Genomic DNA, 27540 nt, shown 5'->3' on the forward strand with positions numbered 1-27540 from the left:
CAGCCCTACTCACTCAATTATGGGCCCGGGAAATCGAGGGCCGATTAGTAAGACATGGCTAGACGATGTTGGATAATAGTATAAAGCATTATCAGCAGTGCCGGAATTATGATCGAATATATTCTTTTGGCCATTTTTCTCTTTCTATGTCCCACTGTCTTTTTCAGACAGTATCTACCACTACCGGCGCAAACCACAGGAAACGGAGGTCGGAAGCGTTCCGTGGCCAAGACAAGTGCCACTAGATCTTCACAACAATACACTGGAATCCCTCCTTCGCGTGCGCTGTCACGTTTCGTAAGTTCCCAATATTTCCATACGTCAATATACATAGTTAGTTAGTTACACACTTAAACTACAGTTACATAGCTGCGCATAAGAAAAATTTTCTCGCTTACATTGCTTAGTTTTCCCTTTCCATTGGCTAAAACAAACAGTATATGATAAAAGCAAGAGGACTAGGTGCGCATATTATTTCTGTCAGATATGACTAATAACTATTAATCCAGTAAAGATAACATTGTGAGAACAATCGGGTTTTTTTCTCTTCTTTTCTTAAATTTACGTATTTGATCTGTAAAATTTAGGTCATCCTTCTGTCACGAAAAGCCTTACATACCATTTGCTGAAGGGTCCAGTTTCGAATGAAGTCGGTTAACAAAATACAAGTGTTAACACTTTCAACAAGGCATATTTTAAAATAGTTACTAAATATTTCTAGCTGCTTAGCATTTAGCTAGTTTACCGGTAATTTTTGGTCATTCTAGCTACAGATCGTCACATACCACTTCCACACAAGTACAGATACAGCCTCCGTTTATTTTTTTAAGCTGTTGCACGATACTCCAGATAATGATTTTATTTTGTCAAAATTAAGTATTTCAGCATCGTTATGGGCCATTGTTACTTTGTTTCGAAACAGGTAACGATGATTCAGATTGGTACGACTGGCGTAATTGCAGCGGATTTTCTTACATAAGATTTTGCTACAGATTCGTTTTTACCCTTTTCTCACTAAACACTTAAATCCCAAGTCAGTGTATAATATTATGCAGGATGCCACCGACCCGTGCTAAAGTCAAAGTTGCAACAGTTTGTCTGCTGGCAACAGATAACGTCGCGCAAAATACATTTTAAACGGGTTGTTTCATGCACAGTATACTGGGTAGGCCCTATAGGGTGTAGCAAAATTAGCCCACAATATGAAACCGTGGGATTGTGCAGATCAAAATAATGCTGCAGCTGATATATTTGTAACCTGTAAATGATACCGGAATGGGACATAACTAGGACACCGTCACATAATTTAGTACTGTTATTACGCACCAATATAACCCACCATCAACGTACGATGACACACGTATGCGTATGTACAGTATGTATATGTCCAGCGAACACAAATCTTTGAAACCTTAGAGGCTTTTTAGACATACAAAGTGAAAAGTAACTTCTAGACTCACTTCAGTTGTACTCAACTCGACAGGATCTGTGTATCTCTCGTTAATGCTGAAGATAACCCTGGCAAGTATCAGCTGGAATAACAAGACTTATGTGGAATTAAACGACCGTTTCTTCCGACGACGTCTACATTCGCCCTTCCGTTCGATCGTATCTCCGGTTCGGTCCGGCAAGAAGATCACGACTTTTCGAATTACGAGACAGTACTGTTGCTTTTTTTAACAGCTGCATTTTTGACGGCATGCTCTCTCTCTCTCCTTCAGAGCACCGCCGCGCGTCGTACCCTTCTATCTTCTGCGGATCATCTTCGTCGTCCCATAATAGTGAAACTATTCCGTCGTTCGATGCCGTTTGGCATCTTATTTTTTCCAAAACGTCCTTATTGATTTGCCGGGGTGTAGCTGGGTATTTGTGGCTACATAACATGTAAACTTTTTAGAAGGGCGCTTTTCCTCCAGTATACCTTAACGTTACCGACAACATTGACCTTTCGTGTATATATATATCGGTGGGATAGTATAATCACGCTTCATTAGGATTTCGGTTTATGTTGGCACTGTGACATATTTATCTTTTATCTCCTGGTATAAGTGTGAGAAATGGGTGACAAACCTGCTGCTGATGCCGGTGTTGCGGCAGCCACTGCAGATGTTCCTGCAGCAGCAGCGGTTGCAGCTGAAGAAAAGCCAGCCGCAGCTACCGACACCCCGCAACCGGAAGCGGCTACCATTGTAACGCAGGACGCGAAAGCCGAAGTTCAGGATGCGAAACCTGAAGCTCAGGATGCAAAACCTGAAACAACTACAGTCGTTGAGGAAACCAAGCCCCAAGAGGTACCAGGCCGTTATTTGGCATTATCAGCACGCTAAAACCACACTTCCTACGTTAAGCGTGCAAAGAGATGCATGTCCACATAACCACATTTACCTATTATATTTCGAAACCCGTTTGTATTAATTTTTTGATTAAACTATAATTGGTTAGTTAATATATTAATGTTTATTGGGCAATAGCCGCCAAAGCAACAAAAAGTGCAAGCGCGGGCACACTAGTTAATATATTACTTACAATTGTAGCGCAAACTGCCAAGTTTCACAATTACATAGTGCCGACAGGTGAAAATCGATGCTGGATACGTAGATATGCGCTAGGCAGCCTTGTGTATATCAGCCTGCATCTTTCGAGCGTTGTTTCCTCTACTTTCTGTGGTTCCTTGAGTCTGATCATTTTCCAAAAAAATTCAGATTTCAACTGTTTTACTAGGAATTTTTAATACAGCAATAATCTACTGCAGATCATATATTGGCTATGTAGTGTGCAGTTTTGCTGATGGTTATGCAGTAACAGATCTGCGCTGATCCTGATCCTAACATTAATGTAGGCCTCGTATGAACTTATGAAGTTGTATAAAATTTAGCATTATACAGAGCGAAAAACTTACTTAACTCAGTTCGCGATTGTTAGTAAAACCTAAAGCAGTAGAATTTCGGAGACAATTAGTTGTAGATAAATTATTTTACTTGATGAAAAAAACTGAAAAGAAATACCTACAAAGCTGCATCTGTCGAGCGGAATTGGATTTTGCAAGTATAGAGCGCAGTGCATAGAGGGTTTCGTAATTACAGAAATTGTATTACAGTACTTGTAGAAATTTTAGATATTGTACGTATGCGTTAGCTGTTTGTCTGATGCAGAATGGCGCTGACATAACCTTTGACGCGAATGTTGATGCAGGATGAATTTTGTTAATCGGTTATCCTGTAGGAATAGCGTTCACACAACAGCTAGCTGTAAGAGTGTAAGTAGTAATATTAGAAAACGTAACTGACAAAATTATAATGAAGTATGATCACAAAGCGCAAAAATATCGTGCAGTCTTTAATTGCCTTGGCATGTAGAGAGTATTTATAGACCACATTATTTATGGACTGAGTAATGTAAAAATGTGAATGTGCAGTACGCGAAAGGAGTACCTACTATTGAGCAGCTCGATAGGGTTCATTTGGCTGCTGTTGGGTAACGTACAAAACTTAGCTATAAAAGAAAGAGCTTTTATTTAAATCTGATACAAGGGCAAAATATGCTTAGCAGACCCAATCGCTATTTGAAAACATCGCACATAGAACATTAAAAATTTATAATCTGTCGATGCGTCTGCACATTAGGATTACTTGTACTGCGCAGAGTCGGCATAGTCTGTTACCCTCTGCTGTGCATGAATAGTGAAGCACTTTAAAAATTTAATTTATGCAGCCTGTACAGTCTAGTAATACGACGCAAGCAAGAAATATTATATTATAGTAAAATGTTCAGATACTGACGTACAAAACTTTAAGAATGTAAAGCGATTGCCATTGTTCTGATTTTACAGGAGCCCACCAAGGTGAAAGATGCTGAGGGCACTGAGAAGCCGAAAGAAGAGTTGCCGGCTGCGGAAGTCCCTACAAAGTAAGCCATGCTGCGATTAGCACGAATATGCTGGGAAAGGTTTTGTGAAGTTTTTTTGTACTTACTAACCGACCTATCCAAAATTAGCAGAACTTCAGGATAGCAGTTTAGCTTACGATATAAAACTCCATTAAACGGTGAGAAGATGAGAATTTGTTTTATAATTGTACTATCGTGTATGACACATTACACAGTACGTACTAATTTTTTACAAATTCTGGGATTCGAAATTATCCGTGCAGTAATTGATGGAATCAATACATGTTCGGGTCTTGAGGAATCTCAAACTTCCGCTTCAACGCGAAGCATTCGTTTGAACTTTTCAGCCACACATATTACTGTATCTGTTAGCCCGAGCGTTGCGCGAAAATCTTGCGAATGTTGCGAAGCTGTTATCAAAAGTTACTAATGTTCAAGAATCGATTTATCGAGACTGAAATAGTTAGCGCATTAGAAAACCCGCAAAATCTGACGACTATAAACAAGATGAATTTAGCGTAGCATACGGAACACAGTTTGACCTTTCACCGTTCGCGTCAGGGTAATTTGATCGGAGACACGCTGTCCGGCCAAAATTACGAAAAACCCGCGCATACACTCACACCAGACACTTGTATACATGATCGTAAAGTCACAAACATTAATCTGAACTGATCGAGAGCGAATTTTGCAGGAATACGGAAGAAAGCGCCCAGCCACAGGATGCCGTACCAACTGAGTCACCCGCAACCGCGGAACCGGCAAAATCGGAGCCCGTCAACCAGACTGAGCCGCAGCCGTCGGAGACCATTACTACACCTACTCAAGTTTCCGATGCGGTGGAGCAAGACGCGCAGGAAGCGCAACTGGCAGTCGAAGCGTCCACAGCCAACGCACCACCGGAAGTACCGAAATCCGCGGATACCGTCGTGCAAGATTCAAGCCCTACCGAAGCGCCTGCAAAACCAGCGGAAGACGAGTCAAAGCCTTCGGAACAATCACAGGAATCGAAACCAGAGCCAACGGTACCGGAAAGTGAAACCGTCGTAAAACCAGCGGATAAAGAAAATATGGAATCACCGTCGGAAAAAGCCGCTGATAATGCACCGGCCGAAAATGCGTCTCAAGCGCCTGCTGCTGAGTCGCCAGCTGAACCGGTTCAGGCTGACCAATCAGCAGCTGCAGCCGCTAAAACCGATGAAGCCGCAACCGCTTCCCCACCGGCCAAAACCGACCAATCAGCCCCAGCACCGCCCACCGCCAACAAAGTGCAAGAACCACAGGTACCATCCCCCACCCGTGTTGCAACTGCCCCATCCCCCTCCCAGTCCACCCCCTCTCAACCCGCATCCCAACCCGGTGTTAAGTCCTCCGCCCCGCCCACCGCCGCCGGTCCCTACCCCAAACCCGCACCGACAGGACAAACCCCGCCTTTTTTACAGAGTGCTCCGTCCGCCCTCAAGGGCAGTGCCACCCCGTGGGCGAATCTGCCTAAAACCGAGACGCTACCCAAAGGGCCCGTACAGATGGTGGGCTCGCATGAAGAGGCACCCGACCAGATTGCCGAGTCCAGCGAAGAGTACCGCAAACAGTTTAGTGAACGTAAAAAGTTTTTCAAACAGCAGCTGGAGCAGCAGGATACCTTGCCCATCAAGGTGGCGCCACCGCCGGCCGCATTCAAGCAGCAGGCCCCCGTGGTGCCCCCCGAACCGACCGTTCCAGTGGTGCTGTCGCAGCCTAAGGTCCCGGAAGCGCTGCGTCTGCCTATTGAATCAGAGAAGGACGCGTCGCCCGGAACCGGTGTGTTGCGCCCGACTAACAGTCCATACTCGCCAGCCGCCATGGCGGCGGCGGAAAAAGAAGCGCAGGCCACCGCACCCGAAAGGTCACCGGTACCTCCCCCCGTACAGCCGAAGCAACAGCCATTTGGGCAGCAGTCCGATTTCCCACCAGGACAAACGCCCTACACCGATCTAACGGTGCCGACACCGTTTCACACTCCCGCGTCACCCGAAGCGCCCCCTATGTGGTCGCCGCCACAAGGCCCCATTTCTGTGCCCTCGCAGAGCGGTGCCCAGATGAGTCCGGGGGTAGGTCAGACTCTGCCGAGTTTCGAAGCGCCCCGCAAAATTAATCAGTGGGCGCCGGGCAATGCGGCTCTGGATCAGCCAAGTAAGCCGGTTCCGTTTGGTCAGCAGAAGCCACCGTTTGCTCAACAATCGCCAACGATCCGGACCCCGTCACCCACTTTTAATATGCAACAGCAAGGACAGCATCCTACATCCTCGATTCCTCATAATCAGTTTTCCTCGCCACAGGCGGGCATCGGCAGTTATACGCCTCCGGGCTATGCACCACAGCCTGCCGGTATGCTCAATGCTGCGCCATTGCCCCATATGGGAAATGTACCACCGCCCAGCTCGATGGCTCCGTTACCGGATTTGACGGACCTTATCGGAATGACGCCCATGAATAAAAGTAAGTTCGAAGTTAAATGCAGAATGAAGCCTTTCTCCTCTAAACGTTTTGCGCGTGATAAGTTAATTAATTTAATTAGGTAACGAGTTTAAAGTTCCACATGCACAGTAATAATTATAATTCCTTCTGCTTGCTTTCTGGCTGCAATCTGCCTGATTGTCCCTGCTGATGTCCCTGCGTACAATTTTTGTTGGTCTGCGCAGACATAATGTTGATCATTTTCCCCCCATGCAAAATGACTGCCTAGTACCTAGGGTAGTAGTGCTACCTTCAAAATAATACAAATTCTTACATACTTGTACAGTTGCACTTATTAGACCCTGTAATCAGAGAAGCATGAATCGGCAAAATTTGCAGTGGTCCTCTTAAGATGTATTAATTGATCCAGTTACTGTAAACCATTTCGGTTTTTTGCCGGTAGTGCGGGCCTAATGACCCATGCGGCTGATTGCATAAAAATTACAATCCTTTGTTGCAATCCTGTAAAATTTCAAGAGCCGCCCTACATATTGTCTACGTATTAAATATTCTTTGACTTTGATACTGTATGGCAGTATGGGTAGACAGCTTCGAATTGGCAGATCGGCTTTCTTCATAACGCGCCGAAAAGCAGTCACTGCTAATTTTTTTATTACACTCGTAACAGCATGCAATTAGATGCTGCGTTGCAATATTTTTCTGTTGAACATGAAAAGTTGTTTGGCACTGAGCATCTGGAATATGTTTGCTTAGTGGTAAACCGTTGTGCACCGCTACAGTCTGAACATGTGTGCATAAGCAGTGATTGCCGGTTTTCCAGATGTAGTCAACACGGAAAAGCAATGTTTCCCAACATCCCCAATAAGCGTTTTCGAAGTTGGCCAAGGTTTAGGTTTTATGGCAGACGACAGTTGCCGGCTTACACCCTGCAAGCGGGCGCGCGATCGTTCAGAACTTACTGCAGTCATGATAAACTACCGACAGTGACTCTAATCTCGTCTGTGTGCCCTTAAACATACCAAAAATACGTTGGAGCATAAACTTGATTCTTAATTTAAATTGCAACCCAGAGATTCCTCCATCCGCTGTGGAGACGAGCGTTCGTTGTGCTAGCGAGACGCTGAGAGTGACGTAACCAATCAGAACGCTGGCTTAGTCAACCGGCTACAGCTGCCAAAACACACTGGCGGTAGCCGCGCAGCGGTACAGAATATCCAAAAACAGCTGTGGTTCGATAGTGCGCCCGCGCGCTGCCGCTGTTGAAATGCGCGCTCCCGTTTATTCTCTCCGCTTGTGGGCTGTGCACGGCATATCAGATCATTGCTTGTCTCCGATATTGATCTGATTTTTTTGAGTTACGCGATACCGTGATTGATAATATACACCTAACCGTGTGGCGAATGTAATCGGACCAGTATGATTGGCTGCTTGACACCTATCTAACCCCGCCCATTTGGGTCGAAAATGGCGGCCGCCTACGAGGCCCACATTCGTGCGCGCAAATCCCAGTCGAATTTTTCCAGTTTTTTAAGTGAATCGTCGTCGTTTTCTGAGCAGCGCACGAATGCATCCCGACCCAAGCTTAATAAGTTCGCTGTAGCACTACCTGGTCTGTCGGATAAAACGCTTGCCGCTGCATTTGCTCTTCCGAGTTTTAGTGCGATTAGTAATCTTGGACCCACACCGTTTCGCAAAAAAAGTAACCGTTTGATTTTCTCGATTTTTTTCTTTGCAAATCGTAATTGATAATGTAAATAACGTGGTTAAAATTTTGTATTTGTTTACAGAGAAAACTTTTGTCGATTCAAGCTTCTACTCGGAGAAACATGAACTGTATCCGACATTCGAAGAGCAGGTTAAATTGTGTCGGGATATCAGCTCCTCCCTTACATCGGAGGACAATAAGCAGTCGCTGGGGGCCCGTATGTTTACCAGGCGCAAAATGACATCTAAAAAGTGGACTACTGACGGTACATACAAATTTAACAACTCGGCGGCGTCAGCATAAATTAATGAATGGCTTAGTAACGACGTAAGCGCTAACTAACCGCTACAGCAATACGTAAGCAACCGGCAAAAAATAGATCTAGCTCGTTGTTACAGCTGCCACCAAAACATGTTGAGACGAAGAGTAGACTGATATCGTTTTGTGGCATTAACTTTGCAGCGACACACCATGGCGTCAACGGTGAACAGTGGGAATCAGGCGGTGAAAGTGACATGGAGAATGAGCCGCCGAAACCCGCCGGTCCACCTCCACTCAAGTATTACATGAGTCCCAAAGGCGTGGATGACGCACAGTCACTGATGCAAAAGGACCCCGATGCGAAGATATATGATTCGGTAATTATGGCAATAATTATGCTGTATATGCGGAATAAACCACAACATCGGCCGAAAAACTTATCCAATAAGTACTGTAGTAATACTAATCTGCTATGCAATAGTAAAGTATGGAGAATTTTAAGAACCGATTCACGGTTAAATACCGGTACAGGAATATTTAATAAAATGTTCTATCTACAGAAAATTATTTCCCAAACCTTCGTATAAACTGTTAATTCTTGTTTAGATTAGTCCCATCAGTTTGGCTGCCGTCTCCCAGGGCCTAGAGAGCAGTGCCGGCCGTGGCGTCGATCTTTTTCAGAAGCGCAAACAAAAATCTGAGGAATGGGTCGTGGATGAGACGAATGTAAAGAAAGTGGCTCCCATGCCCGCAGTGGACAACAGTGGTCCCAATAAACTGCAATCACTTCTGAACAGTCAGTCAGTGTTGTATGTCAAATCGCCATGGGAAGCTGCACTGGAATCCCCCATCGGCAGCTGCGAAAATGCATTTCAAAATGTCCGCATGGGCGATCGAGGTAATCGCATTGGGAGCTAAACACATTTTAGTGCTTACTTGAATGTGCGAATATGAAACGCAATAATTATACATGTTAAGCACTATTTTTATAGGGAATGCTAATCCAGTTTTGACGCAACGAACACCGTCGCCCAATGTCGGGGCTCCCGCATTTCACAAGCCGGCGTCGCCTGCGCCGCCACCCAACGACAGTTTCTCTCGGCTGCCACGCGGGTGGGCACCACCGTCCGCATCACCTGCACCTATGTTCGGTAATAAAACATTTATACCTATTTTACGTAAAAAGGTCATCATGTATACTTCAAGTATACATAATGCTTGGCGTTTTGTCAGCATTTTGCAGTTTTGTTACAATTATCAGTTTGATCAGTTTGATATAGCCAAATGTATCGGATTGATACTTGCTTTGAAATGACTAACTTGTCGACCATCTCCCGGAAATTACTTTACGATATACTATACAGAACCCGCGCCCGCCTTCCATCCGCCGTCGCCAAGTCCGAAACCGACGCCGCCCATGTTTAAACCACCGACCCCCGAACCCGTACCATCCTTCCGGCCACAGTTCACTCCACCGCCACCCACCCCGGCCCCAGTTCATAGTGTGTACCGTGCGGCGCCTCCGGTCGCTGATTTCCAAGTGATGAACGATAACGCTGCCATGGACGCCGATATCCCGAACTACCAGCAAGCGCCGCAGTCGGTTGTGCGCCGCTTTAGCCAACCGGCCGTGGAACTGGCCAACGTTAATTACTATCCTTCCTCACCGGTGCCACAGCAACCGCCCTGGCTCAATCAGCCCAAGCAGAACTTCTACAAGCAACCGTCACCGGCGGGCGAGCGGCATGTCAGCTGGCATCCGCAGTTAAAGAATGTTGACCACTGGTCACCGCAGTCTACTGACGAATTCAGACGGTAAATATCTATCATTTCTGTATTTTCACGTTTGAACTGACCGTTTTTGGTGCTCACAGAATGTATAATGAGAAACACAGCATGTGGGAACGCCCACCAGAACCGGTATCGTACCGTTCGACCCATTCACGCAGTCGCAGTCAGCCTCCCGTGCATTACAGCCCGGGTCAGCAACGCGGTTACCAACCGTCCTACAATACATACAACGCCCAACCAGCTAAAAAATGGGGTGAAGATATGTCCAACTGGCGCCCACCGCCACAGGCCGTGCCGGGCATGACCCCGAGTTTCCGTCCACAATCACCGGTATCACCCCAAGCAAAGGGTGGATGGGGCTCCGACATGAACAGCTGGAAGCCGCGCTTCGCCTCCCAGCAGCAGCAACAGCAGCAGCAGTCATTCAATCGTCCCCAACCGAAACCGGCATCCCCATCGCGACCCGGTTCCTGGGGTTCGGACATGCACGGCTGGACACCACGCCCCCAGCCTCCCTCACCGCAGCCGGTGCGGCGCCCCCAGCAGCAGCAACGTCCCGGCTCCTGGGGCCCGGATATGCATAACTGGAACGCGCGCCAGCAGGCGCCACGATTTCCGTCACAGCCGCAGCCGTCGTACACGCCGACGCCGCCCTGGGCGGGTGGCGGACAACCGGCACGGCCGTCTTTCGCGCCGGCAGCGGCTGGACGATACGGTGCTCAGCCGGCGCCGCAGCAGCAGCAGTACGGTACCCTGCCTCGTGCCTCACCGGGACCGTCGCAGTGGGGTGGTGGCAATCGAGGAAGCATGCTGGTGTCGGATCTTTAATCACGGAGGTTTACCGTTTCGCGGATATGGCATCAACGGAACGAACTTGTTGGCATCCGTTAGCAACGCATGTTTTGTTCACATGAGCTTGTGAAAAGCAGTGCTGTGGTCTGTGGATTCGTTTCTCATCAAAACTATCCAAAAAAACTAGGCTAAAAATTTTACGAGGTATTTTATATGATTGTTGTCGTTGTGCCCGAATTTTGCCTATTTAATAATCACATTTTCATAACTGTATAAGCGAAAGCAATAATACAGTGTGTTTAGTGGTAAACTAAAGGTTAGTCGAGATGAGAAACCGGTTTTAATCGTAAGATGTGGTTGGTTAGACAAAGAGTATTTTTACTTGCGAATTTTATTGGTTTGCTGCGTGTGCAAGTCCTTTCTTTCAAATTTGTGGTAGAACGTGAACATGTGCTATAAAACAAAGAAATGGCGCACAAAATGACTGGGTTTTGTAAACTTCAAATTTGATTACAGGAACACTGTCAACAGAAACCAGGATTATTATTAACCCAAAATCTATACGTAGAAAAAAGCAAAGGCTAAAATATTATAACAACCATTCTCAAATCCATCGCCTGTAGCCAACAGAGAAAGCGGAAATGAAAGCGTTAACTCTTTAGCGCGTGCATTGCATATAAAAAAGCATTTCTCAAGACAGCAAAGCCATCGAATAGATTTCCCTCATGCCGACCCAATGCGACCTTTGGCCCAGACTGATCTGGACAAATGAAAAAAACACGGAAGTCCAGAATCCAGATTTTGACAGATCAGGCAGTAGTAAATTTCTAACCAGTAAATCCATGATTTACATGTGCTGTAAAAAAACAAAAAGAAGAAACATTATACCATTTTTATACAAGGAAAAAAATACACAATCTGCAGGAGGGCGGCTACGTGGATGCGGCAGGGTTAACGGGGCACAGCTGAGCGGGGGAAATCATTATCAAAAAAATAGGCGGGGAAGGAACATTTAACCGACCATCAGGAAGCCCAACGCGGACACAACAACGGGATATAACGAAACAAACCATTCAAAAAAATCAGACTTTTTCATTCATTTTCTCTCTGTCTACAAATGTGATGCCGTACTGGCCGGCGCCTGCTGTAGATCCCTATTAGCGGCAAATTCCCTGGAATAAGCGTAGGAGTAGGAATAGGAGCGGGGTGCTTCGTAATTATCGTGCAGATTACGCTGGGAAACCATGCGGCTTTGGTCAGAGGTCATGGTGCTGCGGGCCATTAGGCGCTCTTCATCATCATCAACCGGCAGGTTAATACCTTCGCTTCCCGTCACAATCCGCTGTCCGTTGCTGGAGGTGGCCGCGTAGCGGGAGGCCCGGGAGGTGGCCGAGTAGCCGCCGGTGATAACGCGCTCCTGCTGCATGTTGCCGACATTGCTGGAATCCGGATTGTCGTAGATGGGGTTGCCGGAGGCGGTGGCGGTCCGGTAGCCGGAGGCTGCGCGTGCTTCGCGGCTTTCCCGCATTTGGCGTTCGCGTTCCTGCTGGTTTTTGATGTAGGTAACGCTCTCGATGCCGCTGCGGGGGGTAAAGCCTACGTTGACCTCACCCAGATCGGCGTTGTCGTCTTCGTTGACGTTCATTTGCAGAATCTGTACCCAAGAGGAAGCGTTACGTTACAACGATTATAATATTGCACCCTCTAATAAAATACTGTGTTTTGCATATCTATAGAAGTACTGTACCTGTGTCTCGTATTCAGGAGCGACCGGTTCGAACATCACAGGCTCCATTCGAGGCTGGAATCTGGCTCGCTTGAGATACTCACGATATCTACCATGAATAAAGAATAAATGTTAAAACTATATATATCTACATTTGTTTATTTCCTACCGTTATACGATTTTTACCGAAACAAAATTACGGACAGGTACTTATAATTTTTTATATACGAGTATTATTGAGTACTTTTATACTTCAAGTATTCTTAGATAATAAAATCCCAAAAAATTGCTACTACCAACTTCTATGTTTTCTATTGCTAACCTTGACCACAAGTAGCACAGAAGAATGATGGCGATGATACAGAAGAGGATGATGAGCGCGGCTAAAGCTATTAATCCCGCCTCAAAGCCCCACACTGACCACGTCTTGTACACTAAAGGCTGGACGTAACCCGGCAAAACATACGGCGCCCGGAATTCTACAGCGCGGTCCGTGCTGGTCAATACGGTTTGTACGTCGGATAAGCGCTTTTCCTGGACTTCTCTGGATATTAAAATCCTGCAAAAAAACTGACCTGAATGACTGTATAAAGGATTATAGAACAAGGATGGTCATACGATTGCAGATCGAGGAATGTCAGAATGCGCTTGGTATCCGGATCAATGGCGTACATCCACATGTCCGTTCTACAGAAATGATGTTGTAAAAATTTGTAATGAAGGCTGTGTACACTGGAAAACATACGAATCAACATCCGGTCGGGTACGATTGCCATCCAGAATTTCCCGGTGGGTGATCTTCTCCACACCGATAACTTTACCGGTTCGATCCTGAAGAATCCTATCATCGAAAGGGCAAAAATGAGAGATATTCATAATATTGACCAACCGGGCGGTTGGACTGGATAACGCGGGTGTCAAGAATGCTTATTTTGCCATACTTGAGAATGGCATCCTGATAGCTTTCGCGCGTCTTAGCCGCATTGGCGCCCTCAATGACGAGAATGAAGCGGTTCTGGTCGCGGATAAGATTGATCTAAACACACATATGACTTCACTGTACAGGTGTAGGACGGTGTTAAAAAACACCTGGTACGCCGTGTATGTGTGGCGTGTTAATAACCGGAATGAGCAAACATGCGCGACATTCATTTAAAGAAAGAAAAAATGTGGCGTATTACAAACGACGTGAGCCAACACGTACGATAACTGTTGCCGCAGCAGCCTTGAAGTTTGGTTGACCAGGTGTGTCGCGAGCCTGGACTGTGAACTCGAACGGTTCATTGTCGGGAGTTGAGTCAATAAATGTTACACGCGTCCGTATCAGGCCGCTTTCGTCGTTGATCTCAAAGCGCTGTGCCGGCACACTAGGAATGAGGGAATAGCGCACAATACCGAAATCACCCTTATCCGCATCCGTCGCCTAAAAAAAAACGGTTTTACGTATGCACTGCCATTACTTTCTATCAATTTGGTTGCGTAAACATTGCAAAAAAGAATCTAAACAAAGCTGCTTTTCTGTAGTTATAATTTTGATTAACATTGTAAAGTATTTATGCAAAGCGCGCCAACGCGAAATTATCAGCTGCACAATTACATAGTTTTTAGCGAATCAAAACAGATGATTACCGAAACTTTCAGAACTGGTGTTCCCACGTTAGAATTAACATCGATCGCGCCGAAATACCGGCCACCGGTCAAACCAGGATACGGAATAATAAACTGCGGTGAGTTGTCGTTCATATTAACAACACTGACGGCCACGCGTGTGTCAACTACAAACACAAGGCATTTTCCCTTGTACATCGACAAATTAATTATTACTTGCAGTCTGGGACAACACGTTTCTACGCTTACTGCGGAAGTTTGGCTCGTTTTCCGATTGTCCAGTGGCTTGTACAACAATTTCATACTCGGGTTTGGTCTCAAAATCAATGTTCGCCACCGCCGTCAGCAGATTGCAGTCCTGGTTCAAAGTGGGCGCCGTGGAAAAGGTCACCGGGGTGTTACCGGAAACGATTTCGCATCGCAGGTTCTGAATGCCGGAAGTCGGCTTGTTGATGATGCGCAGTTCTTCCACCAAAGTATTAGCGTTTGATCCTTCCCGAATGCGGACACTACAATACAAAAACAATTTCTATTGCGTTATTTATTTTATTATTTGATCCACCCTGCTTACTGATATTGCGGTAGAGCGAACTGAACGGGAGGTTGTGGCGCGTCTATCAGCTGAGCCGGGCGTGCTTGGGACGGATCGACTACATTGACGATGACCGTGGATGTCGCTGTTTGCGGTGGTTGGCCATTATCGTGCGCCGTTACAATAAGGGTATACTGCGGATCGCGATCCCCGGTCAAATCACCGGACACGCGAATCTCTCCCGTATCCGGATTGACCGAGAAAAATTGTTGCGCTTTCGGTTCGCCTTCGATGGCATATGTAATTTTCGTGGACTGCAAAACAGAAATAGTCAATCTACAAAAAAACGCTCTGCTCAATCTAAAGTGCGGCGCCCAATTCAATGTCTTGGTAATTTTCTAATTCAAATTAGCTATTTTGAATTAAACAACGTAAGTTTATGAGAATACATCTTAAGTATATTTAAAAACGAACACAAACATTTTATGGCACGTGCCGGTAAATTTTCGATTTTCCACATTACTTTTGCATTTTATACTTTTATTTGTTATATCATTTTAAAAGCGTTTTACAATTAATAAACGTAACGCCATAATTATAATACGGAATTTAGTTCTGCATAGGTTACATTCTTTAACTAATCACAAATCATTGTCTTACTGTGTCGCCGTCGCGGGCCAGAATTGTCTGAATAACGGTGTTGAGTGGTGCTTGTCGTCCGATACTGGCCACGTAAGGTCCTCCAACAAACCGTGGTCCAACATCGTTTTCATTCTACAACGGAGGTAAAAGACGGAATGCATCTCGCGCGCACACGCACACACTTTCCCCATCAACAGTCAACATCCGGTCAAACAACAGTCTAAGGCGCACACCTACCAAGACATTAATGTAGACCGTGGCGGAACTGGATGGAGCGTTCTTGCGATTCTCGGCCGTGCCGACAATCAGCTGATAGCGATTGGTCGTCTCATAATCAAGTGGAATCTTCGTGGCGATGACGCCCGTTTGCGGATTGATGGCGAAGGCGTTCGTGTCGCCTTTAACAATCTGATATGTTATCCTTTTCACACTGTCCGGATCGGTGGCGGATACTTGTACGACTTCCAGTCCGGCCGGTCGATTCTCAAACACCTCCGCGTAATAGATCCGATCAATGAACTACAAATGCAGTTTTTCTATATTTAAAAACTGCATGAAAACTACCACAATTACATTTGAAACAAAATACATACATCGAATTAAAAACTTAAAGCATTAACTTTTTAATTACTTCCTGCCACGCCAAGATATGGTATCGGTGAATTTACATATACAGAGTGCCCTCTGATGCGTGCGTCAACTGCGCCACTACACTACAAAATGCTTGTTATCATTATCTTGACGTTGACTAGCAGACTACCACCATACGTAGAAAAATTTATTATAGCGCTACAAAAAACGACTCGCAATTTGTACAAGGCAAGCTACAGATACAATTAATCCACAAATTAGCTAAAAATCAGCACAACAACGTACAGTAGGATCTTCGTCTTCGGAATCGATAACATTGATGGTGACAACGGCCGTTGCGGATCGACTGCTCGGTATGCTGATCCCACGGTCAGCGCTGCAACAAGAAAAAGATAATTCGATTTCAGCTACTGGGTCAGAGTGCCATCTAATACACAGCTGAGTCGCTGACCAGTCGCTCGCGCTCCAAGGAAAATTGCAAACAAATACCTGTAAGAAATGCCATTATCTTTGGCCGTTACAATGAGTGTATGCTGCTGCTGTCGTTCAAAGTCGAGTGGCTGCACGCAGTTAATCTCGCCGGTTTTGGCGTTGATGGTAAAGTATCTGCAGAACAACGGACATTATGTACCAGCCGGCTGTGCGGAAGAGATGCAGATGTAACAACGCCGTCATACGCCGGCGCTCTTCAGCACAGTATACACTTATTCGCCGAATTAAGAGCGTTACAATAAGAGGCTGTTGAGATCGGCATTGGTGTTACGTACGGATTGGGAGGGATGGAATACGTTATGTCCCCGTTGGGACCGGAGTCCTTGTCGGTCGCGGTGACGCTGCCCACGCGGATGGGTGCCTGGTTTTCCGGCACGTTGAACACGATGGGACTGGGTGTGGTGAAGACCGGATCGTTGTCGTTGATATCGTTTATCAGAATGGACACTGTCGCGGTAGCCACCTAAAAAATTTATCGTTCACATTTCTATTTACGCTGTAAAAATAATACAAAATATATAAGAAAATGTGTACAACGCTTTTTCATTTACGGTCTTTGCTTAGGAACTTGATTTACGCGCACTCTACAACTGTTTCCGAACGACTATAAAGCCGCTGAATTACAATCATTTCCTATCACGATTCGCTGATGTAACTGCGTAAAATATTAATTAGTATTAATTAAAAAACTTAACAACGGTGCATCAGATATTAGTCACTTCCGGTAACTCCAAAAATAAAATAACTTTTTAAAAATATTGATAAAACTTTTCTTTAAGTAATTAAAACCAACAGCCAGTTTTTTTTGCCCAAATTACAGTATAAGGCTGAAGCGCAAAGTATAACAAACAGCCCTGAACGGTCTTCATACCGCGTTGGCCGGATCCCGTGCCTGGACAACCAGCGCATACTGCCGCTTTTCTTCATAGTCAATGGCCGCCATAGTATGGATGCTTCCTGTATTTGCATCGATCGTGAACCGTCCGTCCTCGTTGCCGGAAACGATACTGTACAGTAGGGGTTCGTTATCCGGATCCCGCGCCTATTTATTCAAACAAAGCCAATAAATTCATCAGTTTCTCGAATTATGACTTAATAAAACTCCAAATTACCGTAACGACAATAACAGGATAATGCAGCGGTACACCTTCCGGTATGGAGGCCACATAGGATGGATTGACGAAAAACGGCGACTCATTGCGTCCATCATCGATGATCTTGACACGAATCACCGTCTCATCGAACCTGTAGTAATCCAATCTGCTATAACGATGTCTTCTGGTGTGATTTTTCACACAGCCAATTTATCCCGCTGTAATTTACTTACTTGCCACCGCCGTCCGTTGCGCGCACCTTGATCTCGTACACTTCGCCCTTATAGACGGTACCTCGCTGGACAACAACACCCGTATCAACATTGATGGCAAAAATAGTCCGTGCATCATCCGGCGAGGGATTATCTGTCGACACGCTAAGGCGCTGGATGTAAACAATGGCATAAGTGATTTGTCCATCTTTTCCTTGGTCACCATCCACTGCGTTCACCTGGGTATAACGTATGGATTATACGGTTTCGTAGTCTAATGGCTTTTGCAAATCTGATTTATTCGTTATGTAAAAAAAAGCCAACGAAATGATGATAAGCACACATATGATAAGAATACAAAATCGGTAACTTGATTTTAAGAAATCGAAATTCAAAATTCAAAAATACAAAAAAACTAAGAAAATCGAAGAATTTTTCATGAAAGTTATGCAATCTACAGCTAGACTACCAGTGTACTCGTCGCACCTTTCTTAAACCAATAATTCATTTTTGAAATTACTGTATATAAAAAATCCAAAAATAATACTGCCAGTAAAAAGCGTACAGTCTGTACAGCCCGTTATAAAACTGAAACACTGAAGCCAGTTTACACTTACCGTAACCACAATTTTACTGGGATCCGGTGGTCCGGCCTTCAATTCCACAGGATTGTACTGTTGCAGTTTCGGCGTGTGTTCATTGACTTTGACCACCACGATGGTAACATCCATCGGATCGCTGGTGTAGATCTCATTGGTATCCTGTTCCGTGCAGGTAATGGTGATTTTGATGCTTTCCCGCTCGGTGATCTGCGAGGCGAAACCCGGTCGTATGCACTGGATGTAGCCGTCCGGTGTGACTTGGAAATAATTAGCGTAGTCCCCGCTGATGGTGTAGCTAAACCGGCCATTTTGACCGCTCTGATGACAAAAAACAACAACACTTTACTTGCAGCTGAAGAGTGAAGAGATCCAGCTATTGTATACGCATGCTCTCAAATACTTGAATAAACCGTAAACTTTTGCTGTACTGAAACTTAAATGACTTTATCGAAGAAAGTGGCTGCAGCGCAAAGTAGCCGATATTATTTTATAAAAAAGCACCAATGCAACTTTAGTGCTAGCGTTTCTGTTTTTTGGAACTCGGGCATGATCATTTCGATTTCAGAAAAAACTCATTCAATCTACAGGCCACAATAAATTTAAAAATTCACATCGTTATAAAACACAGTAAGTATAGTACATAATTTTCTTAACAGAGACTGTTAGACGCATGCCTAGAAAACCTAGCCCTTATTCCACTACACTACGAAATCACTAATAATAGAGTATACACAACTTATTGGTACATGAAAGGTCAATTGCTGCAAAATCTAACCACAACTTAAGGGAATATTTCAAAAATTTTTTAATTTAAATTCAATTAATTTAACCTAATCGATTTGTGTGAAAGACATTGTTAATCAGTACGATTTCCACGCTTTACTTGTCATACCAGATCGGCATCGTAGGTATTCAGCTGGAAGGGTGATTGACTGCCGGACGAGATGGTGGCTCGGTATCCAACGGGAGCATTCTCCGGGATGAAGCAGGTGGTGCTGGGGGCACGGATAATGGGCCGGTGAGCGTTCTGTGAACGGACGTCGATGACTAGCTGTGCAACGGATGAACGCGCCAGACCACCGGGTGGAGCCACTTCTTCGGCCTGTGTAAATGGACATTAAGTAATGCAAATAGATCATTCAACAGATCAAATCCTCTTCAACTCTTTCTCTCTCTGTCTCTCTCGCTTTCCAATATTAAATCCACAACTGTTTAGCTTACGTTAAATTTCACCCGCTATTACACAATACACTCGATTAGCGTTTTATATAAAACCATCTCCACAACGCATCCTCCGCAAATAAATTATGAAATGTAATTTTTTTGAATTTGCCGGCACATCAGTCTTCAAGTGCCGACAGATATTTTACACACTCTTTCTCTTTCATTCGGGAAACCGTAACCGTTATAGAAATTAACCGAAAATTAGGAGAAAATTTAAGATAATATCTAGGTTAAAAGTGAGTCATGTCGGCACCATTTGTGAGTAACATTAATTTTTGGCATATAGCGAATAATTCAAACATTCGTTGAACGGAAAGATTTTCTGATCAAGCATAAAGAAGGTTAAATGGTGCCCGAGTCAAAGCACGTACACTTATGTAATGCAGACTCCATAGTTAGCCGACGTATGCAAGCGTTTTTGACAATAAATGATCGGTTAGCCTAACAAGCAGGATATTTACCTTGACGTAAATAACAAACTCTTTCACATCCAATGACTCAAGTGGTCGAATTTGTCGGACTTCCCCCGTTTCGGGATTGATACGGAAATACTGGGCAAACGTCGGTGGTTGACCTATATAAAACAGAACCGCAAAACGTGTAAATCGTGACATAAAAAAATCTAATTACAATATTTTGCCATATAGTAATACTAATATGCAATATTTTAGTACAAAGATCGCATTCTAAAAAGTTATTATTCGCTTGATTACCTTCCGGTAAGAAACTGTAGTGGATATTATAGCGCAATGTATCGCGATCATAAGCGCGTATCGGTTCCGGAACAATCTTCAGCGTTCCACCAGATTGCCGCAGGAAACACGTTGCAGTATAGCGCGGATTAATACAGACATTATTTATCCGCTGACAGCCGGCATACTCGAATGCCGGATCGAGATCATTGGCGTCCTGTATGCGGACAGTTACAACGAAATCATCGGTGTTAATCCCATCGGTGGCGCGTATCTTGACATTGTACTCCTGTACACGCTCATAATCCAACGGGCGCCGCACAGCGATCCAGCCCTGCAGGGGATCCGTGACGACAAAGTATTCCTTGGCATCCTCATTCTGTTCGGACAACACACAAAAGTGCCACCAAATTAACCATTAGCATATATAAAACAAACAATGCAGAACCGATAAACAATAGACAAGTGCCGCTCATTATAAACCACACGCACACATCAACTACAACAATTATTCTACAACCGGCAAGCGCAGCACAAACGGGAAGTCACTACTTGACCATACACTCACGTACCACGATACTGTATGTGTATCCTGTCCGACCAAACTCCCGCGGATTGGCTTGGTAGATGGTCGTACCAACAGGAGTCAACTGTAATGTCAACATCCATTCATTCATTCACAAAAATTACGGTAATTTACATTTTTTTCCTCGACACACTTAGAATAAGAATTTTGAGACGCACCTCGGATATGGTGACCACGCGCGGCATAATGATCTGCTGGAGCAGCTGCACGATCCGCACGTGTACGGTGATATAAGTCTATAATTGATGATAACGAGATCAGTAAGATGATGCCATGGAAAATGTTTACAACCGCAGCAATTTTCGTTCAGGATCAGTTGATAATCTTTTCAAAAGCATGATACCGTAGTGGCAGTAAAATGTTGAATACAGTGCAACCGTTTATTATGCAAATGCCAGACAGTTGTGCATGTCGCCCTTACCGGGCATTGTACGATTATGTTAAAACTACTATCTAAAGTGGGATACAAGAAAACTTTTAGCACTGCAGTTTACACAAAATAATACAAGCTACTGTATGTTGTAAAAAAAATTATTTTCGAATATTCCGTATTAATATTTAATAGAGCCGTAATAAATGTCTTAAATCGTGCTTCACCGGTACTAGTATTAACAATCACTCACGGATAATCACAGTTGTTAAGCGTTAATTAAGAGCGTTAACGTTAACAAACATTAAGAGCGTTAACGATCATGTATATGCTTACGCAAACGTTTTTAAAGAAGAAAATTATTAATTTACAATTTTTTCGGTTGACTATAATTTAACAAACAAACAGCGTGTAGGCTAATCCTACCGGTATGGACGGTATCAGTCTTCTCCGTGCGCACTTCAACCGCAGTGTAATATGCTCTGGCAGCTGATGCTGCTGCGTAAGAGATCGCGTCAGGAGCAATTGTTTCCCGTTGATCATGAACCAGTCAGAAAACGGGCCATCTTTCATCACAGATAACTCAATCTCGTCCGGACTACCAATAATATTATTCAGGAACACCGTAACTGTACTCGAATCGGAATTCGGCTGTGTTTGTACATCGGCCGTCAGATGTGTCGCTCCGTTGCGCACCGTACAGACTAATCAAAGCATGCAGAACAAAAAAGGCACAGTATTACAACAAACTCAACAACGAACATTTCAAAATGTTTCCATCAGTGGACAACAACAGTCAACACCGAATAACTCATATTTGCTCGTACATATATGTATGTATATCTAGGAATATTGCATACAGTAACTTACGCTGAGCCGTAACTAAACTGCTCAAGGGGAGATTCAGCAGCTGGACAATAATAATTATCCATAACAAACGTGATGTCCTCAATAAGGATAAATCTATCCGAAAGCCGGTATCCATTTCCGTCTGTCGGTATATACAAACTCCACAGAAAAATGAGCGACAATGTTCTAATCCAACAAAATTAGTTTGTCACAATGTCTCAACAATATGGGGATAAAGTCATATTTCCCTGCAAATAAATCCACATATTACACAAAAAGAAAATAAAAATGCGAATGATGAAATTAATAAAAACGGATAAAAAAATTTTCCCGAGTGCCGGCATATGCCGGCAATAAATCATATTGACAATCTTTGAAAATAGTATATTCCGGTTGGAGATATTTCATCCATAATTTGCTGTGTCACAAATAAGATGAAAAGTATTACAATTTTTGTTTAGCAAAGAGATTCAATCGGGAAGCGGATGGAGATAGCCACGGTTATAATCCGATGACCTGTTGGCCATTATGAATTGATTTTCATAATACTAACGACAAATCAAACTGCCCACTCGGGCAACAACTTGCGAGGAAACAAGCTTTTCATGTTGTTAATATTGCAGCCAACGACGACGGTCTACTACTCTGCCAGCCGCTAAACTAAAACCCCACCGAACAGAAAAGACCGAGGAAAGTCAAGCAATCCCTCTTGCAGGTCGGTTCGCCGAGCGAGTAAATCGTTTTAAGTAACTGAGCGGACCACAGTTAAAGCCCGCCTTCTAGCAAATCACCGCGCACCGTCGACCGCTGCACATCATCGCGCGTTTCACCGCAAAACACCGGAAAACTGCCGTTCAAGGCACTGACAAAATTAATATCAATGAGCTTTTCAAAATTTTTGAAAATAACGTTGGTTTGCTCAGTATTATTAACGTTTCCTATATAAAAACGTTTCCTGCTTAGAACTAAACTATACAAACTAAACTAAAAAATAAACTAAAAACTAAACCAAACTATATAAACCTAAAACTAAAAACTTAAAACTAAACTAAACTATATGAACTTAATTAACGTTTCCTGCATAAAACTATGTTTCTAAAACGAAGAATATATCACTATCTGGCGCAACTGCGAGAAGCTGTTGGCGGTAAAAGATTCTGAATTTTATTGATTACACAGCTTATAAAATTGGCGTCATATTATGCAATCAAAAATATTTCAGCAATTATTATTTCCGGTCACATGGAATTCAGCATTTGTTAGATATTACGTTATTATATGCATGCTTTCGCCCTATATCAAGGCCACACGTATTTCTTCAGTATGTCCAGTGGTCTGATGCGACGGATCCCCGCGGAAACCGGATTAAACAATAACGATTAAACTAGCTCAACGGCAAGAACAATATTGACCAACCGGAAAACCTATGACAATCCAAATGTACGGTACACTTTTTCATATTCATGCAGACACCGATTAAAAGATCAAGCTTAACAAATCGCCATCACCATTATCACGCTATTTGGGTTTCTTTACGATTAAACGGCAGGAAGTTACATTAATTAATTACGAGTGATGAATACTATTCCTGATAAAACACTTATATGCAATTAATTAGAGAACAAACGCAATATGTATGATAAGCATATCGCTTCCTAAATGTCAAATAATTTTTACAGGTAGTATCCTATATAAGTTCCAATGAAAAGATCTACCAAAAAATAGGTATGCTAATCCGCCTTTATTTGCATGTACTGTCTAGTTCTATACCAAGCGGTCGCACTGAACAGTAGGGCATCTGTAATGGTAATGCGTGTGCGGTACAGAATGAAAAACTTATGAATTGCTCTTGCAGCTGTCAGAATATTTGATATATATAAAAAATCACATCTCAAACAACGCGCACTTATCACCTGGCCCATCCAGTTTGTCCGAACGTCTTCGCGCAATGGATTCATGTCTTTGCAAATGCACACCGAAAAAAAATTAGTGATATAATAAAATGATAGAAAAATTTTCCACCATCAACGTCAAGTGCCTCCATATAGATACACAACGTAGACGATACGTATAAGCGAATTATACGCTCTCATCTTACGCCTCTTAATCATCCGCTTAAGCTGCACTGCAGTGACAAATAACTACATAACAACCGGCGGAGCTATCGAAAATCCCTCAAAGTGCAACAAGTGGACATTAATTACAAATTCTCATAAGTAGTGCAAATTTTTCTAATCCCACGCGCGCGCGCCGATATTTTAACAGCGGCCAGCTTTTTTCTGTACAGCAATGGAAAAATTCAAAAAGTTTTCTCATTGCTTGTGTTGGCTGGTGATGAAACGGTGTTTCGCATCCAGATGCTTATTTACACTGTCAACAGTATTCTTCTATTGCGCGCCGACATCTACCGAGTTATAAGTATAACTGACTGCATCCACCATTTAACAAAATATAAATGCATTATGTCATCCGATTCTTTATCAGCATAAATATTTCCATCGCGCTGGTTGCCAGTACGCGCCGCGGCTACTGTGTCGTTGATGAAAGAAACAGCGGTCAACAAAATTAACCAGATTGTTCCAATACTGGCCGGCGTAGTGCTCAATTTAAAGGAAAAATGTCGACAACAATACCGAACACAATGCTCGGACCGAACATTCTTTCATTCTGGCTTGATCACTTGGATATTGATTGACCGTCACAATGGGCACACCATGGTCAATTGCTTGGCAAGCCGTGAACAGCATGCCGATCAACTCAACACTCAAAACATAATTTGCAACAGAATGTTTGCTCGATTCACGACTTCACCGTTCCAAAAAGTATTAGATTTTAAGCTAATACATTATTTGAAATCAACGGTATTACGGCAATGAGTAATATTGACACACCGGCAATGCAAATTGCACAAAAAACTCTTCCTTTAATTTTTAACGAAAACTATATAACAGAGCTTACAGAAGCACCTCTGCTCAAAATTTTTATTGCGTCAAATTGTGAATTCTGCTGCATAAACCGCAAAAGTTTTATCCAAGGGTACCGAAAGCGGACAGCCAAGATGCGACAATTAGCAGCAGTATTAACTGTAAAATGACAGAATGGCGGAAATTTATTTGAAGCGGTAAGCTGAAACGCCATAGGAAAAGACGAGTGCCCAAAATGCCCAAAATGGTTAAAAAGTTTTCGAAACTGATGAAAAAGCACGTCTGCGACATATTTCTTGAACTGCTCACTTTCAATGGAACAATCTTTCAAATTGCCAGTGCAAATTAACTGAAAATTTAAAAGAAAACTTTAAACTTGCGTTGTTCTCCGGTCATAGAATTAAATCCTGCCGGAAATTCACATTTTATTAGAATTTCTTTAAAATCTCTCGTACACGTTAATTACACAAATCACATAATAATTTTTTTTATCTCAGCAAGACTATTCTGTTAGACAATTCGTGGCCGGTAAGTAAGCCACTGACCAGATGAAAATTAGATATTTTGGGACAGAGAACGATACAAACAGGCACGATACTAAAAGGCAAAAATTTGCGTACCAGTTGTAGCAACAGAATGTGAAGAGTGGATAAAATGTAAATGTCTAAAGTTATATTTCCAGATCTAGCGATATCCGAACATATATCGGTAAATTCTAATAATTTCATTTATAAAAGTACTGTCATATGACAAGTACGGATACCATTGTAAGATTTGGAGAAGTATTGTAATATAGCGAGTTATAGTCTTACCTCAGTTTAACCAATCACAACAGGTCATACAAATACACTGTTTTGACCAGGCAGCGGTTCAGAACAACAACAGAATACAGTACAACAGGTTCCGGCAAACCTTCTTGTCAGGTGCATCCTGACCGGAAGTGGTGAACCGGAATGACAAACTGAGTCTCGGGACACCCAACCACAGACCCTTTCAAATCACCCTTCTTAATTAATTTTCAAAAACAAAATGATGGCAGCGCCGGATCAAGCCTAAGAAATAATAATCCCCGGCGATTAACAGGTGACGACAAATTAAGCGTCGCAATCTAAGCTCCGTGACTCCACCCTCCAAAAAATTATGCGACCGGCGGTGATTGGTTGAGATGGTTGGTTCAATGCGATTACTTATAGAAAGCAAAACAAATTTCAAAAATCCCAGACCCACTCACACTCTCTGTGCCGCGAATAAAAATGCAAATGGTAACATAGTGATGTGCAGCTTATACTGGATCTCATATGGAAAGTGATTACAACATCTAGTGCGGCTGTACCAGCAGTGTACAGCTGCGTATGGTCAGTCAATTACCTGTACGGTGGGTGGCTTGCACTTCGTCATTTTTTATGCCCCCTTATTATTGGATCACACACTTGAAATCCTATTAATAACATTGAAGAGTACAAATTCTGCCACCCAGACAGATGCGGTTGCAACACATAATCCAACAATGATAACGTAACGAGCCGCACGTGTGCGCAATAAAGAGCAAATACTCTTCCCATAAGGATCCTTGCTTATGTAGTTGAGAAGCACTTCTACTGTATTCCACCTGTTGCGGATAGTATGTACGTTGTGCACTAATTTTTTCTTAACCGGCTAGATTCTTAAACCGACAGCAGTAATAAAAGTACTATGTAATTTCACATAAAACATCAGGCTTAACGAACTGAATTATAAAACTTTCACTACATTCAGCAGCAATGGCTTCTTCAATTCAAACAGGTAACCATCCGGTAATCCTTAAATTGTTAAATTTATCCAAAGCATAATACAAAGGACGCTCCAAAAGTAAGTTTCCCTATTTTGCCTCCCTGCCATTTGAAGTAATAGTCATGTGATTTATTTTTTGTTGTATAAGCAATTATGTAAACCAATTAGAGAAATAAGAATCAAAAGATTCAATGAAGAACTGGGAAAACGAAAAACAGAATAGCAATACTACTTAAACACTAATTTCCACGAGTTTTTTTGAAGCTCGTTCTTTTTATTACCACTTCCGTCCCTGTTATAATCTCGACAGCAAATTTAAAGTACCAGCTACAAATACTGTTCTTATTATTACTGCAATAACAGAATGGTTTGAAAAATTTCCGGAGGAGAGCAAACTTTTTTTTTGTCCACGACGCCGGAATCCCCCTTTTCAGCCTTCTTGCTGATATGAATCTAAAAGTTCTTGGCATCAATAAAAAGAAAATTTCATGCGCAGTCATGCGCCTCTTGGACACAAATAACTTCAAATTGTACCGACAACAATAATGTTTTACAAGAAATTTTCGATTTTTTACCGTCTGGCACCTTGAGCAGCTCTGTGGTTTTTCCACCTAGTCACCGAGAGTTTTTACTTTTCTGGAAAAGAATCGCAAAGAAGTTATTTTTTTTCGTACTTGGAATTAGGACAGAAAAGAATTCCTAATCTGATGATATTTGGCGCTTTCCAAAAATTGA

General features: G+C 43.3%; 2 protein-coding genes across 7 annotated transcripts; one reads left to right on the top strand and one right to left on the bottom strand.

Annotated features, from left to right (window-relative positions):
- Positions 1-11360, top strand: LOC129591662 (uncharacterized). Of its 4 annotated transcripts, XM_055487404.1 has the most exons (10): positions 1601-2291; positions 3830-3906; positions 4580-5168; positions 5328-6363; positions 8130-8312; positions 8510-8685; positions 8915-9206; positions 9301-9459; positions 9673-10123; positions 10183-11360. In XM_055487404.1, exons 1-10 carry the CDS (start codon positions 2058-2060, stop codon positions 10925-10927), a joined length of 3942 nt encoding a protein of 1313 aa, XP_055343379.1. In that variant the 5' UTR covers positions 1601-2057; the 3' UTR covers positions 10928-11360. The 4 variants fall into 4 exon arrangements, with proteins under 4 accessions (XP_055343378.1, XP_055343377.1, XP_055343380.1 ...); XM_055487403.1 differs by lacking the exon at positions 1601-2291 and adding an exon at positions 1-297 and having other exon boundaries at positions 4580-6363; XM_055487402.1 differs by having other exon boundaries at positions 1600-2291; positions 4580-6363.
- LOC129591661 (cadherin-99C-like) lies at positions 11321-26216 on the bottom strand. Of its 3 annotated transcripts, XM_055487401.1 has the most exons (28): positions 25848-26216; positions 22133-22359; positions 21689-21966; positions 21051-21128; positions 20879-20956; positions 20328-20685; positions 20076-20188; positions 19283-19492; positions 18406-18708; positions 17810-18027; positions 17595-17727; positions 17354-17524; positions 16758-16945; positions 16480-16596; positions 16276-16366; positions 15637-15918; positions 15418-15531; positions 14797-15071; positions 14475-14734; positions 14247-14392; positions 13822-14040; positions 13559-13653; positions 13363-13458; positions 13236-13304; positions 12940-13176; positions 12639-12726; positions 12212-12545; positions 11321-11747 (listed from the first exon to the last, which is right to left on the bottom strand). In XM_055487401.1, exons 2-28 carry the CDS (start codon positions 22245-22247, stop codon positions 11719-11721), a joined length of 4695 nt encoding a protein of 1564 aa, XP_055343376.1. In that variant the 5' UTR covers positions 22248-22359; positions 25848-26216; the 3' UTR covers positions 11321-11718. The 3 variants fall into 3 exon arrangements, with proteins under 3 accessions (XP_055343376.1, XP_055343374.1, XP_055343375.1); XM_055487399.1 differs by having other exon boundaries at positions 11321-12545; XM_055487400.1 differs by lacking the exon at positions 25848-26216 and adding an exon at positions 22560-22774 and having other exon boundaries at positions 11321-12545.
- Positions 26217-27540: the final 1324 nt, after the last annotated feature.

The sequence above is a fragment of the Paramacrobiotus metropolitanus genome, unplaced genomic scaffold, assembly GCF_019649055.1.
Source record: "Paramacrobiotus metropolitanus isolate TYO unplaced genomic scaffold, Prichtersi_v1.0 Parri_scaffold0000047, whole genome shotgun sequence".
NCBI lineage: Eukaryota > Metazoa > Tardigrada > Eutardigrada > Parachela > Macrobiotidae > Paramacrobiotus > Paramacrobiotus metropolitanus.